Source organism: Rhinoderma darwinii, chromosome 6, assembly GCF_050947455.1.
Source record: "Rhinoderma darwinii isolate aRhiDar2 chromosome 6, aRhiDar2.hap1, whole genome shotgun sequence".
Lineage (NCBI taxonomy): Eukaryota > Metazoa > Chordata > Amphibia > Anura > Rhinodermatidae > Rhinoderma > Rhinoderma darwinii.
In genome coordinates, this window is record NC_134692.1 from 34,150,209 (window position 1) to 34,166,601 (window position 16,393).

The 16,393-nt window shown below is 43.8% G+C and overlaps 1 protein-coding gene across 1 annotated transcript in view; it reads right to left on the reverse strand.

Annotated features, from left to right (window-relative positions):
• Positions 1 to 16,393, reverse strand: part of OLA1 (Obg like ATPase 1) — a 131,664-nt gene that overhangs the window by 44,399 nt on the left and 70,872 nt on the right. The window contains exons 6-7 of the mRNA XM_075831130.1: positions 3,022 to 3,102; positions 9 to 106 (exon numbers count right to left, since the gene is read on the reverse strand). Of these exons, the coding sequence (XP_075687245.1) occupies positions 9 to 106; positions 3,022 to 3,102 (179 nt within the window). The remainder of the gene's footprint in view (positions 1 to 8; positions 107 to 3,021; positions 3,103 to 16,393) is intronic.

Sequence of the window (16,393 nt, forward strand, 5' to 3'; positions counted from 1 at the left end):
CAACTCACCACTTGTTTTTCTTGCGGATGTAGTCTTTTTCCGAGAGGTTTATTAGATACATCATCGGCTTGGAGGTCAGGAATAAGTATTTATTAAGCACTTCAATCTAGAAGAACAATGGGAATGGAGTTATATAAATATATGAAAAAAGAACAAAATCGGAAATATCCGCTTATTGTATTGCATATTCAAAAGCTGCAGAAGTTTGTAAAATGTGCTTTTGCTTATATAGTCTTTGATGTACCACAAGTGCACCCTGGCCAGAGAAATCAAATAATATATAAATTATCTATAAGGATAAGAGATTCATTGTGAGTAAAGTCGGCCGTACATATATAACCACTGCTAAACAAACAATCATATGGCTTTAGTTATCAGCCCCAATTCTTCCATGTCATTTTAACAAATCACTGAAGATAAGCGGCTGCTGGGTACCTCTGCCACGTGTCCCTAGGAACAAAAAAAACCTAAGGTTCAAAACAGGAAAAGTTGGGCCCCTGTGGCTCCGTGCACATCACGTTTTGGCCTACACCGGAAGTGCACGCTAAATTTTAAGCTGTGACGGATGTCTTAACAGTGGCAAACGTCGTCATAAAGTTTAATGGTGTACATTAGACGTATACATCATAACCGGTCATGACGTATATGTTAAATGGATACTATTATAGTCTATGGGTGACAGCTGCCACTGTTTAACCCATACAACGCCCATAAACTATAATAGTATCCGTTAAACATATACGCCATGGACAAGGTCATGAAAGGTCATGCTTAATAGCATTATGTTACCACAATGCTTTTTGGCACTGAGCATGCATATAATGGCATACGTTTAACGAATACGCCATAAAAGGCTTCTAAATAACCCATGACGTATAAATGAAACATATATGTATCACACAGTAGCATACGTCACCCAAAGAACTACCATATTAAAAAATGTATACCGCATAGTATACTTTTTTTTTTTTTTGCAGGATCCTTTGGGATGGAAAAGCGAAGTCCACTACACTATTCTATCCACCAAAAGAAGAGAGACTGTTTTGGCCTCCGTGGGGCTAATGGAGGCCTATGGACAAGTTTAGTGTTTACGTTGGGTGGTTTACTGATGTAGAAACTAAAGGTAGGGCCAAAACATAGTGTGCACAGAGACTAAAGTAAACTAATAATAGTGCTTGCTTAATAGCAACAAACACTGATCCAACGCAGTCATTTACATAAACTTAGGGTTCTGATAACATTTGTGGTCATAAATCATAAAAAAAACAATGACAAATTCATAGCAATGGCTAAACTGTGAACCCATGGAAGTCAATGTGGTCTCAGCTATAGCCCAGAAAAACCAGACATGATGAATATGTTATACAATAGCAGCAAGATGCATAAAAATAATTTTGAGAAGAAAACTAAAATCTAATTAAAAAATCCCATGACTTTCCTCCCGCTAGCTTAAGATCACACCACTATGTAAGCCACATTGCTGAAATTAGTTGCCCCGGCTGAAACCCATACTATTCAGCAGTGTGGGGGAAGGAATACAAATAATAAATGGATTTCGGGTTGTTATAATGCAGCACGAAGCATTAATAATAACTGGAGTACTTATGACTGATCCGTTACAATATTTACGTCACAGTATGGCGGACACTGTCTCAGTGACAGGAGGCGATGTAACCACAATGCTTTTTAGCACTGAGCATGCAGTGAATGTATATTCAATTGTAAATGCTTTTACGTATGGTAATGTGTATGAATGAATATGTATGATGTGGTGACATCCCATAATAAGTAAAATCCACGGCACTATATCAACAATGTTCAGAATAATCATCCTGATATGAGTCACTTTTGTCCTCAAAATGCATTTTACAGTGAAATTGTTAAATACGACATTAAGAGAACTGATTGGAGTCAGATTATTAAATATTAGGACGCCAGACTTATAACAGTAATTATATTTTTTTGCTTTTTTCATCGCGAATCTCACAATGATCTTAGCTGAATCTTGGCTTCAGGACTTCAAAAATGGCACGATAGAATTATAAAGGGGTTGTTTTATGAAGACAAACCATGTCCATATTGCCCTATTTAAGCATATGGACATCGTAGTGGGGGGGGTTCCCTCACTCGGGGCTGCATGATGAAAGGGGTAGTCTATGGTGTGACAACCCCTTTAAATTTTTAAGCAGGCTACACTATTCATTTTTTTGTCTATTTTTTAATATAGAGGATAACAACAAGATGGATGTATGAATGAACTAAATCCTAGCCAGGTAACTTAAAACGTGGTTAAACTTCGTAGGGCTGTTCCTCTGTTATTCCTACTGGAAAATATATGAATAACCTGACAACGGAGTGTTAAAAGAGGTGGGTATACTGACACCGTCCAATCAGTGAAGCCTGTGTCAAACTGTGTAGGAACACACCAATGTCCAAATTTTCACTCAAAAATGTTTTGAGGTGGCTAATATAACACCGTGTTCTACAAGATGATCAAAGTGCTATATCACAAATGCATTAGGATTAAAAAAAAAAAAAAAGCATTATGCAGCCTTGCAAATAAATGTTCTTTAAACCCTAAAACAGGAATGTACCACCCAGTTGTCAATTCATGCTTACATTTCCAGGAGGAATAACAGAGGAACGCCACAATGCAGAGTTCTAAGAAAAAGTGCTGCAGAATTGTTATATTTACTGAAACCAGCGTGTCAGGGGAGTGGACAGGTCTTCTTTCAAAATGGGTTGTTCAACAGTGTCACCCCTGTACTAATAAAGGTCAGGAGGTGCATACTGATACACGTTACCAGCAGTTCTGGTGGCCTACAGAGAAAAAGCCTCCCGTCCACTGCACGGTGGGGTGGAATTATAAAATGGGCGACTGCAAAAGCGGCAATTCTCCTATATATTGTTATTAAGACTCTAAAAAAGGTGCTGGCAACATATAAACGTCATGGTTTGTAAGGTCCAAGAACAAATGAGCAATAATAAACATCAATGCAATCCTAAAAATGGATACAGCACCTCCTTGTCATTCCAGTCATGATAATAGCGGACATGATTCTTTTCATCTATTACCCAGGATTTGACTTTGCACATTATGTCCTAAAGAAAATTAATAGAGAAACAGAAAAACAAAATCATTAAAATGAAAGACAAGTTGAAAGCTCAGCATGATATCACAGGCACAAATCAAATGTCTCAAAAAATATTGTTTCGTAAACTATTTAACCTTCCTATAGAAATGTAGCATGAGCCTGGAGGCAATAATTAACTATATATCTATTGGGGAACAAAAATCTGGAACTTTTCACATTCACGGTGACCGTTCAAAGCACATTACAATTAGATTTAATTGAAAGGACCACAAAATCCAAAGCATAAAAGTTGTGGTATAAAACAGTGTTGGTAATAAATATCTAAAATTATATTCAGCATGTCAGGACCTTATCAAAGCTGGAAACATTTGAGATAAAACGATGGATAATGAAGGAAGGCAAGGCCGAGAATCCAAAGGGCGATGTTTCGTGGTTTTACCGCGTTTTTATTGTAGTTTTGTTGTGATGTTCAGGTGCAGTTTTTGGCTATGTGGCTATTATAGGTGAAGGACATAGTTTTAATTTATAGCACATAAAAATTGCAACAAAAATGCAATAAAAACGCCCTGTGGAATCCCAGCCTGGGGTAAGAGCGATTAGTCGTTAATCCCATCCGATTGTGTCAATGTATAGATGCATTTTAATGTACATTTTATAACATCACGTATATCCTAAATCACCTGCACTTACCTGGAGTTGTTCTCTTATTCTAATTAGCCATTTCTTAAGACTTTCTTCACACCATGTTTAGGGAAAAACTCCCAACATCTACATCAAATGCGTCCAATAGCCTAACAGCGTCCTTTTGGAATAGGTCTGGTAGTTGTTTCTGAATACCTTTTATTTTACAGTTTGATTTTTCCAATGGAAGTGTATGGGATACAGTTGGGTACAACAGGTTATACATTCGCGGTAAACAAACATAAAACGAGACTTAGGTTTTTTTAGGAAATCTTTAAAGGGCTATCCTAGAGTCCTGTTTGGCAAGTTTGCCCAGTTATTCAGACGCTGCACTGTAATGAAAGCCATATTGGTTGCCACCCAGCTCTCCTAGAAACAGATATAACTTAACCTGGCCTGACTTTGCACTCAGGGGTATCCTCTCCCTCACAAAATGGGAAGGAGTCTCAGCATAAAGAAGAGCATTCCCTAAAGAAAGATTTCCTTTCTTGGAGTAATTCAAACTTCTGAAAAAAAAAAAAGTGGCTATCCTGTATATGATGTAAATGTAGCCTAAGTAACAGAGAGATATAATCATTATTTAACAAGATGACATTTCAAGGACTTATATTTATTAGTGATTTTATTATTTGGGATGGGATGTTATTCTGTAAGGGTAGGGGGTAAATGAAAATTTAAAAAAAAGACTAATTTAAAAAAAAGTAATAAAAGAACGTGACCCCCTTAAAATATGCGTTTTACTGCATTCTAATTTTTAGTTTAAAACAAATATAAATCCAAAATCAGAAGTGCTTCCGGTACAGGCGAACGTGTTAAAAGCACAATAAGGTGGGCAACGTAACACAAAATCCTAAACTATTTCAATGGAGAGGTGGCGAGCCTCAGAGAGTGCTGCAAGCAATAAACAAACACTTATTAACCCAGGCTGCAAAGAGAATATGGACAATGGAGGGAGACCTTCAATCAAAAGCCAAAGCAATAGATACAGAGATGATTATTGGCAAGGGGAGCGCTCTGAAATGATGGCTGCGGTGCCAAGCGGCCCTTTTTATAAGCTAAACCCCCCTCCCCCTTTTTTTTTTTTCTTTTGCCAAAAACTGTTTGCCTGTCCCCTTCCGCCACCCGGCCTGTAAAAACCGAGCTGTGCCAATGCTTCCATTACACAATGGCAAGAGGTTTGCTCTGTTGACCCCTAACCAGCTGCATTCGGGCTCAGAACATCTCTCTCGGCAGGAAACCTAAAGGCTTTCTAGCTCGCAGGCTAGTGTGCATTCAGGAGTAGTAACTGCAGGAGAAGCCCAATGTGCTTTGTTTCAGTGGCCTTTCTTCACAAAAAGATTAATCGTCTGTGAAATGGAAACTGCAAACAGCAAGTGACACAAAGTGATCCCTTCGAGCCTTCCCTGATCAGTTTTGCCGTTGTATATCTCAAAGCCGCATGTGGTTAGGTCCTCTGTACAAGCAGGTGTTAATCAAGGAGTCTGCTCCGAGGGGTCAAACTTGGCTCTTAAAATTTTTTTTTTTAAAAATGGCATATTATAAGAGCGGAGGTGAGCTTTTTTTTAAGTATTAATCATAATCTAAATGTTTTATCACACTAATGAAGGGGGAAAAAATGAATTGGCCCAAAACAATTAATGCAATTTTTTTTATTTTTTTTTTAAATTAAAGGATTTATTCTAAAATATTCTACATACAAAAAATGGTAAGCAACACCCCTCACAGTCGTAAGTACACAGTACACATGAAGAATTTGCCATTTCCTGTCGCATCATAAAAGGGAAGAGGTGAAGGGGGGGGGGGAACAGAAGAAAAGAAAAAGTTCCAATAGCATAGCTAATTTGCTACACCCCAGGAACAGGGGCTCCCCACGGATTTGAACAAGTAAGGGGGATTGCTAAAACTTTTTTAATGAAATCCAACATGTTCTACCTAAAAGAATAATCACTTTTTACTCTCGCCATTGCAAATTTTCACTCGCAAAAATGTTTAAAAGTGGCTAATGTAACACCGTTTCCTACGAAGAGAAGATCAAAGTGCTATATTACAAATGCATTATGATTAAAAAAGCACTGTGCAGCCTTGCTATTAAATGTTCTTTAAACCCTAAAAGGCTTCCCATAGATCTCCCTTGGCACTGCATATACAACCTTTGACAAGTAATGTAGACCATTTTTATTCATTGCCTAAAATTGTAGGCAATTATGTGCGTCATACTGGCCACCTGCAAATTCTGAATGCCTACTCTGGTTGTCAGTGCTAGGAAGAAAAAAAAAAAACCCTAATGTCGCAGGGGATTAATCTATGGAGAGAGTCCTCTTTAATAGCTTCAGCAGGTGAAATAGCCCAGCTGGTTACTGCGATGAGTGGCCAGGAGCAGCTTATGTACAGACATGCAACAAGACTTCACATAAGGAGGGAGAAAATAAAAAGGAATATAAATATAAAAAAAAAACAAAAAAAAACTGCATGGAAATAAGCCGTCTTCTTGGTTTTCTACTAGAAAACCTAAACTGCAATCAACTGGCACAACACAGGTTAAGCTGTCAGCGCTTGAGATATATTTAGTCTAATTCATTTGTTAAAAAAGAGAAATCACTGAAGGAAAGTGTTGAGGTACAGAGTAAAGGTTCAGATATTTAAACAAGGGCTGCACGTTGTTGCTTGTGAGTTGTGGTAATATTTATTGTGCGGCCAAAACCCGGCTCATTTGCCATGAATTTTGCCCTGGCGTCAAAACTAACGTGGGTTTAAAAAAAAAAATAAAAAAAAAAAAATTTTTTTTGTACGGGGAGTTATCGGAGTTACATATGCAATTTTACAGCAATTTGCGGGTAACGTGTCGCTGCACAGACTTGGCCCGATTGCCTATTGCAAAGATGCTATGATATTGAATACGGCTTACTGGAGATTCGGTGAGACCTCCACGTGTTGGGGGAAACGAGAGTTCCCCTTGCTCAGCCATTTCTGCAACACCGATAGAATTCAACAGAAATGTCTGGGGAAAAAACGGAACGCACTGGGCAAAATTTCTACATTGTTATGCCTGGTGCAGGGCCTGAGGAGGCCATTCCTGGTTCTTGCTCTGCCCCTACACTAGGCATAACAGAGAATGAGTTTAATCCGGGAAGATACTGTATTTCAGTAGAAGCATTTCAATAGCAATGCTGAGAAGCTGCCCCGCTAGCCCAGCAGCAGGCACAGGATATTTACAACAGCCTGTATGCTGGACAAAACGTAGAAAGCACTGTAAACAGTAGCCTGTATTCTGCTAACAGTCTTGTATGGTAAGAGAGATTAATCTAAGGTCCTCACCACAGTCCTTCTCCATTCTTTGATTGCTCTTGCTGATATAGGGAACAATGTTGCTAAAAGTTGAATGAGGGAATTAATATATCTACATTTGCATATAAATGTGGGGTCACCAAAAACTGCCAATTTCACCAGATATACAACCAATATTTATTACAGAGTAGTCTACCCATCCCAATAAAAGTAATTTGGTACTGTGTACCTCATGCCAAAGTGATTATAGACTATATTCTCCAAACTAATGGCTCATGACACAAAAAAGCCAATATGTGTAACAAGAGAAAACAGAAAATATACAATAGGATAAAATAGGAAGGAATTTTCTCTGCGAACATACGATTTCTTATTCTCTTTATCCAATGTTGGAAGGTGCCTATTATGCATTGATCCGCAGGCTCTGTCGCAGTGTAGCTGTCAGCACCAGATAAGAGTATTGGTTTAAGAATGATTCCAAAATTCAATTCCCAGGTCACCGACTAAATACAGGGGCATAGATATTTAAAAGACCCCTTCTTCGGTTTTCAATAATGTAGTAAATTTATTTTACCCTTCATGACAAAATGCACAAATAAAATATGTTACATGGCTTTACAGCACATTTCCCAGGTCTTTAGAGAGCTTAAGCTTATAGGCCTGTAACCCAGTGCATAAAGCCAACCACCCAGCAATACAAATGAAATATGAGGCATGTTATAGAACGTAAACCAATAGAATGTCACGTGGTATACAAAGCAGGGCACACAATAATCAGTACACCCAAGAGGGTGACAAGCATAGGCTGTTAAACATAACCTGCCGTCTCACCAGGAGTCTGTATAGTGCCCTATCAAATCTAAACTAGCGGGCACAAATGCAGCCAGTAAATGGACTCCCAAGAGCCGATCAGGCGTCCCAAAGGCGTGATCCCAGCACCTGACCTGTTGGAAACGGCTATTCCTACTACAAAGCAGTCAGGGATGCAGGAAAGTGTAGCATGTGGCCTTTCCTCACTTCAAATGGCTAAACGGGAACAAGCGGGGGGACGGGACGGGGGACGACTTATTATCAAATTCCACCAGATCGTCACTTGGGAGGACCTGTAGTGGAAACATTTGCATCCACTAGTGCAATATATATGATGCTTTAAAATAGAGAAGCCTGTGTAACAAGGTCCTATAAAAGTTGATACCACTTTTTTTCTCTGCTCTTCAACTGAATGAGACATGTAGAGGACATTGCAGTATACGAAGCTGAGAGCTGACAATAGTATAGGGTGTACACAACTCTACCACCTAGGGGGGATAATAGCCATTTCTCCTGCTTCCAGTCACTCTTTGGAGACATTAGGGCACATTCATCAAAATGTAATGGAATTGAAATGTTACAAAATGCAGACTAGAAAAACTGCGAGTGATATGCTGCATATTTATTAAATACAAACACGCCATTAGATTCACACGACCGGGTCGTTCCCGAGCCCGAGTGTCGGCCGGTAAAATCGGCCATTTTGCCCGGCCGGTTTGCATTAAGTTTTGCATCCGTGCCGGGCCGGGCAGATCCGGACAGTGACATCAGCGGCAACTCCTGAAGGGGAATCCCCATGTGTTCGGGGATTCCGCTTCAGGAGTTTCCCCTGATGGCACTGCCAAGATATGGACAGAGACATCATGCGCTCTGTCCAGGAGCGGAATCCCCGAACACACAGGGATTCCGCTCCTTCAAGGAGCTAAAGTGCGGCTAGCACATAGCAGAGCGGGGAGATACCTCCCTGCTCTGCTATAGTGGCGTCGCTACAGTAGTAGCAGCCGCAGCAGCAGCTGCTAGCGGCGCCATCGAAGGTGTCGCCGGGCCAGGGTGCTTTTCAAGCAGGGGAAGGGAGCCAGCGCAGCGCTCCCTTCCACCTGCTGTACACCCCGGCCCTGCCACACAGTGTACAGCGATGCCATTCGTCAGAATGGCATCAACTCCTCCTCCTCACATGCACTCTGCGCTGTGAGGAGGAGGAGATAGAGCGCAAGCTCCGGAAAACCCGGCCATCACTCGGGACACATCCCGGTGATGGCCGTGTATTACCCGGCCCCATAGACTTCTATGGGAGCCGGGCGGCCGGGCACCCGGGCGAAGATAGAGCATGTCTATTTTTTGACGGCCGGTTTTCCCGGCCGTCAAAAAATCCGTCGTGTGAATAGCCCCTTTAGGAGTCTATTATTCCTAATGCAGCCGGGTGCCGGCCGATTTATGAACGGCTGGCACCCGGCCGGGAAAACCTGCCGTGTGAACGAGGCTTAGGCCTTATTCACACGACAGTGAAAAAAAATGTCCATTTAAAACTGATCAACTGTCAGTTTTTCATGGCCATTTTGCATCAGTGTGTCTCTAAATTTTCATCCATTTCAAGTCCATCTGTCCGTTTTTAATGGCCGTTTGACATCCATTTTGCATCAGTTTTTCATGGCCGTTAAAAAAACTGATGAATTTCATTGGTCAGGCTTTTTTTGTCCCAGCCCCCTGAAAACAACCAAAGGAAGGTCACATGTTCACCTAGACACTATTTACAGCCTCCCTGTAGATGATGCCACACACCTCCCTGTATATGATGCCACACAGCCTCCCTGTAGATGATGCCACACAGCCTCCCTGTAGATGATGCCACACAGCCTCCCTGTAGATGATGCCACACAGCCTCCCTGTATATGATGCCACACAGCCTCCCTGTAGATGATGCCACACAGCCTCCCTGTAGATGATGCCACACAGCCTCCCTGTAGATGATGCCACACAGCCTCCCTGTAGATGATGCCACACAGCCTCCCTGTAGATGATGCCACACAGCCTCCCTGTAGATGATGCCACACAGCCTCCCTGTAGATGATGCCACACAGCCTCCCTGTATATGATGCCACACCTGCCTCCATGTAGATCGTGCCACACCAGCCTCCCTGTAGATCGTGCCACACCAGCCTCCCTGTAGATCGTGCCACACCAGCCTCCCTGTAGATCGTGCCACACCAGCCTCCCTGTAGATCGTGCCACACCAGCCTCCTTGTAGATGCCACACCAGCCTCCCTGTAGATGCCACACCAGCCTCCCTGTAGATGCCACACCAGCCTCCCTGTAGATGCCACACCAGCCTCCCTGTAGATGCCACACCAGCCTCCCTGTAGATGCCACACCAGCCTCCCTGTAGATGCCATACCAGCCTCCCTGTAGATGCCACACCAGCCTCCCTGTAGATGCCACACCAGCCTCCCTGTAGATGCCACACCAGCCTCCCTGTAGATGCCACACCAGCCTCCCTGTAGATGCCACACCAGCCTCCCTGTAGATGCCACACCAGCCTCCCTGTAGATGCCACACCAGCCTGCCTATAGATCATGCAACATACTCACGAGAGCAGCGCCGTCTCTCCTCTTCTTCACTTGTGGTCACTCGTCTGCACGGGATCTGGCAAGGCAGCGCGACGGGGCGATGACGTCATCGAGGCGCCTTCAAACCCGAGTGACCACAGACGAGTGACCACACCTGAAGAAGCTCCGCAAACGTGAGTATGCCAACGATAGCCAGCAAGGGAACTAGTAGTTCCCTTGCCAATCCCCATGTAACAGATCCGTTTTTAACGGTTGTTACATGTATTGACAGCCGTTAAAAACGGATCCATTGACTTCTATGGGGGCCGTCAGGCCGTTAAAACGGCCAAAAATAGGACATGTCCTATTTTTTGACGGCCATTATTCACGGGCCGTTAAAAAAACGGCCGTGTGAATGCACCCATAGAATATCATTGTTCTGAAAACGGCCATGTGAAAGCCGTTAAAAGGACGGCCATCACATGGCCGTTTTTCACTGTCGTGTGAAAGAGGCCTTAGGCGGGATTCACACGACAGGGATTCACACGACATAAATCGGCCGGCACCCGGCTGCATTAGGATTAATAGACCCCTAATGGGGCTATTCACACGACCGATTTTTTGACGGCTGGGAAAACCGCCCGTCAAAAAATAGGACATGCTCTATTTTCAGTCTATGGGGCCGGGTAATACACGGCCATCACCGGAATGTGTCCCGAGTGATGGCCGGGTCTACCGTCGCTCGCGCACTCTCTCTCCTCCTCCTCACAGTGCAGAGTGCATGTGAGGAGGATCTTTTATTGCTCGCTGTAGGAGTCGGAATCCCCAATCCCCGGCTGGGGATTGGGGATTCCGCTACAGGAGAAGTGCGTGACTACACTGTCCATATATGGACACAGCGAAGTCACGCACTTCTGCAGCGGAATCCCCGACTCTATGGCCGGGGATGCCGCTACAGGAGAAGTGCGTGACTACACTGTCCATATATGGACACAGCGAAGTCACGCACTTCTGCAGCAGAATCCCCGACTCTATGGCCGGGGAAGCCGCTACAGGAGAAGTGAGTGACTACACTGTCCATATATGGACACAGCGAAGTCACGCACTTCTGCAGCGGAATCCCCGACTCTATGGCCGGGGATGCCGCTACAGGAGAAGTGAGTGACTACACTGTCCATATCTGGACACAGCGAAGTCACGCACTTCTGCAGCGGAATCCCCGACTCTATGGCCGGGGATGCCGCTACAGGAGAAGTGAGTGACTACACTGTCCATATATGGACACAGCGAAGTCACGCACTTCTGCAGCGGAATCCCCGACTCTATGGCCGGGGATGCCGCTACAGGAGAAGTGAGTGACTACACTGTCCATATATGGACACAGCGAAGTCACGCACTTCTGCAGCGGAATCCCCGACTCTATGGCCGGGGATTCCGCTACAGGAGAAGTGAGTGACTACACTATCCATATATGGACACAGTGACGTCACTCACTTCTGAAGCGGAATTCCCGACCTGTGGCAGGGAATTCCTCTTCAGGAGAAGTCAGTGACTACACTGTCCATATATGGACATTGAAGTCAGTGACTTCTCCTGGAAAGGGGGGGGGGGGGGATGGGTGCAACCTACAGGGGGCAGGGTGGGTGGCATCACCTACAGGGGGCAGGGTGGGTGGCATCGCCTACAGGGGGCAGGGTGGGTGGCATCGCCTACAGGGGGCTGTGTGGCATCGCCTACAGGGGGCTGTGTGGCATCGCCTACAGGGGGCTGTGTGGCATCGCCTACAGGGGGCTGTGTGGCATCGCCTACAGGTGGCTGTGTGGCATCGCCTACAGGGGGCTTGGTTGCATCACCTACAGGGGGCTTGGTTGCATCACCTACAGGGGGCTTGGTTGCATCACCTACAGGGGGCTTGGTTGCATCACCTACAGGGGGCTTGGTGGCATTACCTACAGGGGACTTGGTGGCATTACCTACAGGGGGCTGTGTGGCATCACCTACAGGGGGCTGGGTGGCATTACCTACAGCTGGGTGGCATTACCTACAGGGGGCTGGGTGGCATTACCTACCAGGGGGGCTGTGGCATTATCTACAAAGGGCTGTGTGTGGCAACAAATTTTAAATGAAATTCATCCGATTTTAAAACTGACAGGGAAAAAAACGGATTCAAATCGGGTCCAAATCGGCCGGTAAAAACGGCAACTCGGCCCGGAACGGAATCGGAACGGAAGCAAAACGGATGCAAACCGGCCGGGAAAATCGGCCAAAAACGGCCGATTTTCCCCGCCGACACTCGGACCCTGTCGTGTGAATGAGGCCTTAATCTGGTCCTTTAACATATACAACTAAATATTATCGAACATGTACGGAAGTCATGAGGTGGTTGTAAGGAAGAGAAGTGTCTAATATGCTGCAAATGGTTCCAAATGTATTATGCAGCATGCACCTTCTTAATAAATCAGCGCCAGATTAACAGCTCATTAAAAAGCAGATGTCACAATGTAACAAGCCCTATATCTGTGTCCGAGATCTAGACAACGGTGAGGAATTGATATACAAAGTATAATAGAAGGTTGCAGATCTGGGAGAGTATCACGTACGAGTCCTATCGACCTGTGCACGATACTATTCGGGCACCATACGGTGAAGTACTAGAAGTGGTATATACACAGTCAGTGGTGATTAAGTCAAGGACATGGTAGGTTATATGACATTTTTAAGAAGTGGAATTTTAAGATGCGTTTGAAAGCTTGAAGTGTAAAGGAGCGTCTGCAGTCAACAGTCGGAGGAGAAGACGTGAGGAAAGGAGAGAAGAAGGAGATCGTGTGCAGTGTGGAGGTTACGGTGACTGGGGAAAGATCTGGCAGAAAGGTGAGACTGTAGAGAAAGTGTGGGAGAAGGATTAATTGGGAGGCAGGATTAAGGACCAGTTGGATGGGTACAAGTGGTTTGAGGAAAGTTGAAGTGTGGTCAGACCTGGAGTGAAAAAAACAAACTGGTCAAGATAAGTAGGGTAATGATAGTTTTCTATCTGGTGATTTCAAACCACACAAGGGTTCCATGAAAAAGACGACAGCTGAGAACGACGTGTTGTCAAAAAATATAAAAATCGGCTATTGCATCTAATGCAAGGACCGTGGGCAAAAAAAGTCACGAAAAACGCTCAGAAACTAGAAAGAACATGCCGCTTCTTAATACTGCGAGCGGCAAAAAGCCGCCCGGGAAAAAAATCAATGGGGGGCTATTTCGGACGGTTTTTTGACGCGGATTCCAATGCGGTATAGAATTTGGCATAAATAATAGTAAATTAATCAGTCTGCGGTGGCCCTGACATCTTTAGCTAAGCCCACCAACCTGAATGGCAAAGGCGAGGAAAAGATAGAAAGTGGCAAAGTTTCAGCACAAATTGCTATAGTCTTTATGGCAGAAAACAGATGTAGAGGGCTTCATAAATGCCCCTCTGTAGATCCACGCTTTCTTAAGAGACTCTGCCTTTTTCAACTAAAAGAGAAGAAAAAACACCACAGTTTTCTCTATGACAAGCACTCGATTTTCACCACAGCATGTATGCAGAAGAGTACTAGTCAGACAATGGACCAGTGAACATATCCCCTGTAGGGCACCTGCAGTTGTGTATTATCAGTGCTTCGGATATGCTTTTAAACAAGGATTCATAGCATTACCAGGGAACGAGGAGGCTGGAGTGAAAATACGGTATTGATTTCCACAACAAAGCTATTATAGATCTTCAATAAGAAGAACAGTACAAATAGCAACAAAGAACAAGGAAAAGTGTTAAAGAATCATAATTGTCTTAATTCCTAAATTATCATATTGGGTATCTGACCAGCAGGCCTCCTAAACGACTATATGGCCAAAAGAAGTTGGACGCATGACATCACATCCATATTGTGCTTGTTGAACATCTTAGGCCTCATGATCACGACCGTAATTTTCTTCTGTAATGAAGGATGAAATTGCGGACCCATTCATTTCTATTGGCCACGGACACCGTATATTTACGCGTGTCCGGGCCGTAGAAGTGATCCGCAAATAGAACATGTCATATTCTTGTCCACAATTGCGAAACGGACTCGCCCATAGACATAGCAGTCTAAGGGCGATTCCGCAATTGCGGACGACTACGGATGTGTATCCGTAGTCATCGGATCCGTATTTGCAGACAGCAAAATCCCTTACGGTCGTGTGCATGAGGTCTATTTGCTGCTACAACAGTCTCCACTCTTCTTTGCAGGATTTGCACTAGATTTTGGAACGTGGCTGTTGCGATTGTGTCCATTCAACTATAAAGGCATTAGTGAGGACAGACAGTAATGTAGGACAGTAAGGCCCGTCTTGCTGTAGTTTTTGTAATTCCTACTAAAAGTGTTTAGCAAAGGCTCTGTGCAGGTTCTTCCACAGCAAACACTTTACTTTGAAGAGACCAAGACCATGTCTGCTTCTATATCAAACTTTAGGGTTGGCATCACGCTTTCCAGCATCCGCCAAACCCAGACTCATCCCTCAAGAGTGCCAGATAGTAAAGTCTTATTAACCAACACTACTCCCACCCCAGCCAACATATAGTATTGCACATAGTTATCTCAAGTGTGTGTGTGGCTGCTTAACCATGGAAACCCAATACATGGAGTCAAATTCTACAAAACGATGGTTGCATAGGTGTCATCCTATAACAATGTCAGAAAGAAAGTGACTGAGCTCAATCCAATCATTTCTACTGTAACCTTTGTCTATGTTGACTGCAAGGATGTATGCTCGAGTTTAGTCATGTATCGCACGTGATCTGGGACTTGTTCCAGATAACATGGAAGTCTAGAAGTCTGCAAAACTACAGCTTCATTGAAAAAGTTTGGAGCCATTATATTATTGTGGGTTCATACACTGCAGATGCAGGAAACACTTTCTACAGTGTGAATATCGCATGCAATGCTGCTCCATGGGATCGCATGTGTATATGCGATGTCATGTAATTGCAATTTCACGACTGCAAAAAATCCCACAACTGGATTTTTTTGCAACGATCGCAGATTTCCCATTGAGGACTCTTTCCCAACTAATAATGGTTAACATATCGCACGACAGCTTGTGCTGCAATGCCAAAAATAATAGAGCACATGTAGTGAAGTTCATTCTCTTGCAGCCAGGATAACCAAGGTTAGCAAATAAAAAACAATATTTTAGGTGACACCATGTACGCAACTTCCAGAAGTCCATTTTTCTGCATATATGCATTTGGAAATATATGTTTACAAAGTTATAGAACAGATTTAAAGGGGATTCCCCACCTTAGACATGAATAGTAAATCCACAGAACTTGCAGGAGCCCCACCTACCGGGGAAGAGTGAATGGAGAGGTAGCTGTGCATGTATGCAGCTCTCTCCATTAAAGTCCATTGGGGCTACAGTATCAGTCTTAGAGACACCGGCAGGGAGGGGAGGAAGTTGCACACAGAGGATAGCGAGGAGAAGACCGCAAGATTGAGAGATCACACAAACTGTGTAGAGGTAAATGAAGGAACCAATGGCAGAATTTGCAGAGGGAGAGATCCCATAGACATCATTAGAGTAGTAAGAGAAAGAAGAGGGAACCCATGACAAAATCTGCAGGGGGAAGTGTCTGCACAGCTGAGAAAAGATTATACAGGGGTTGCAGAAGGAGAAAGCAGCATAGGAATAAAGCTGTGCTGATACATGAGGGCTAGGGAAGGAAGCAGCATCCTGGAGTCACAGGCCTCACATCCTGCATGTCTTACTGGGAGGGCCACTCCACATGAAAAAAAGTCTAAAACTAGAAGCAGGCTGCAAACTGAATATCAGGGGGTCTAAAAACGAATGAAGGAATGGAGATTGCAGCCTAATACAGTCCAACATTTTTACTTCGGGTAACCACTAACATATGTAAGATTTTTCCAACTTGAAAGGTGTCAAAATCCTTTAAGGGTTCAATGTTTCATATAA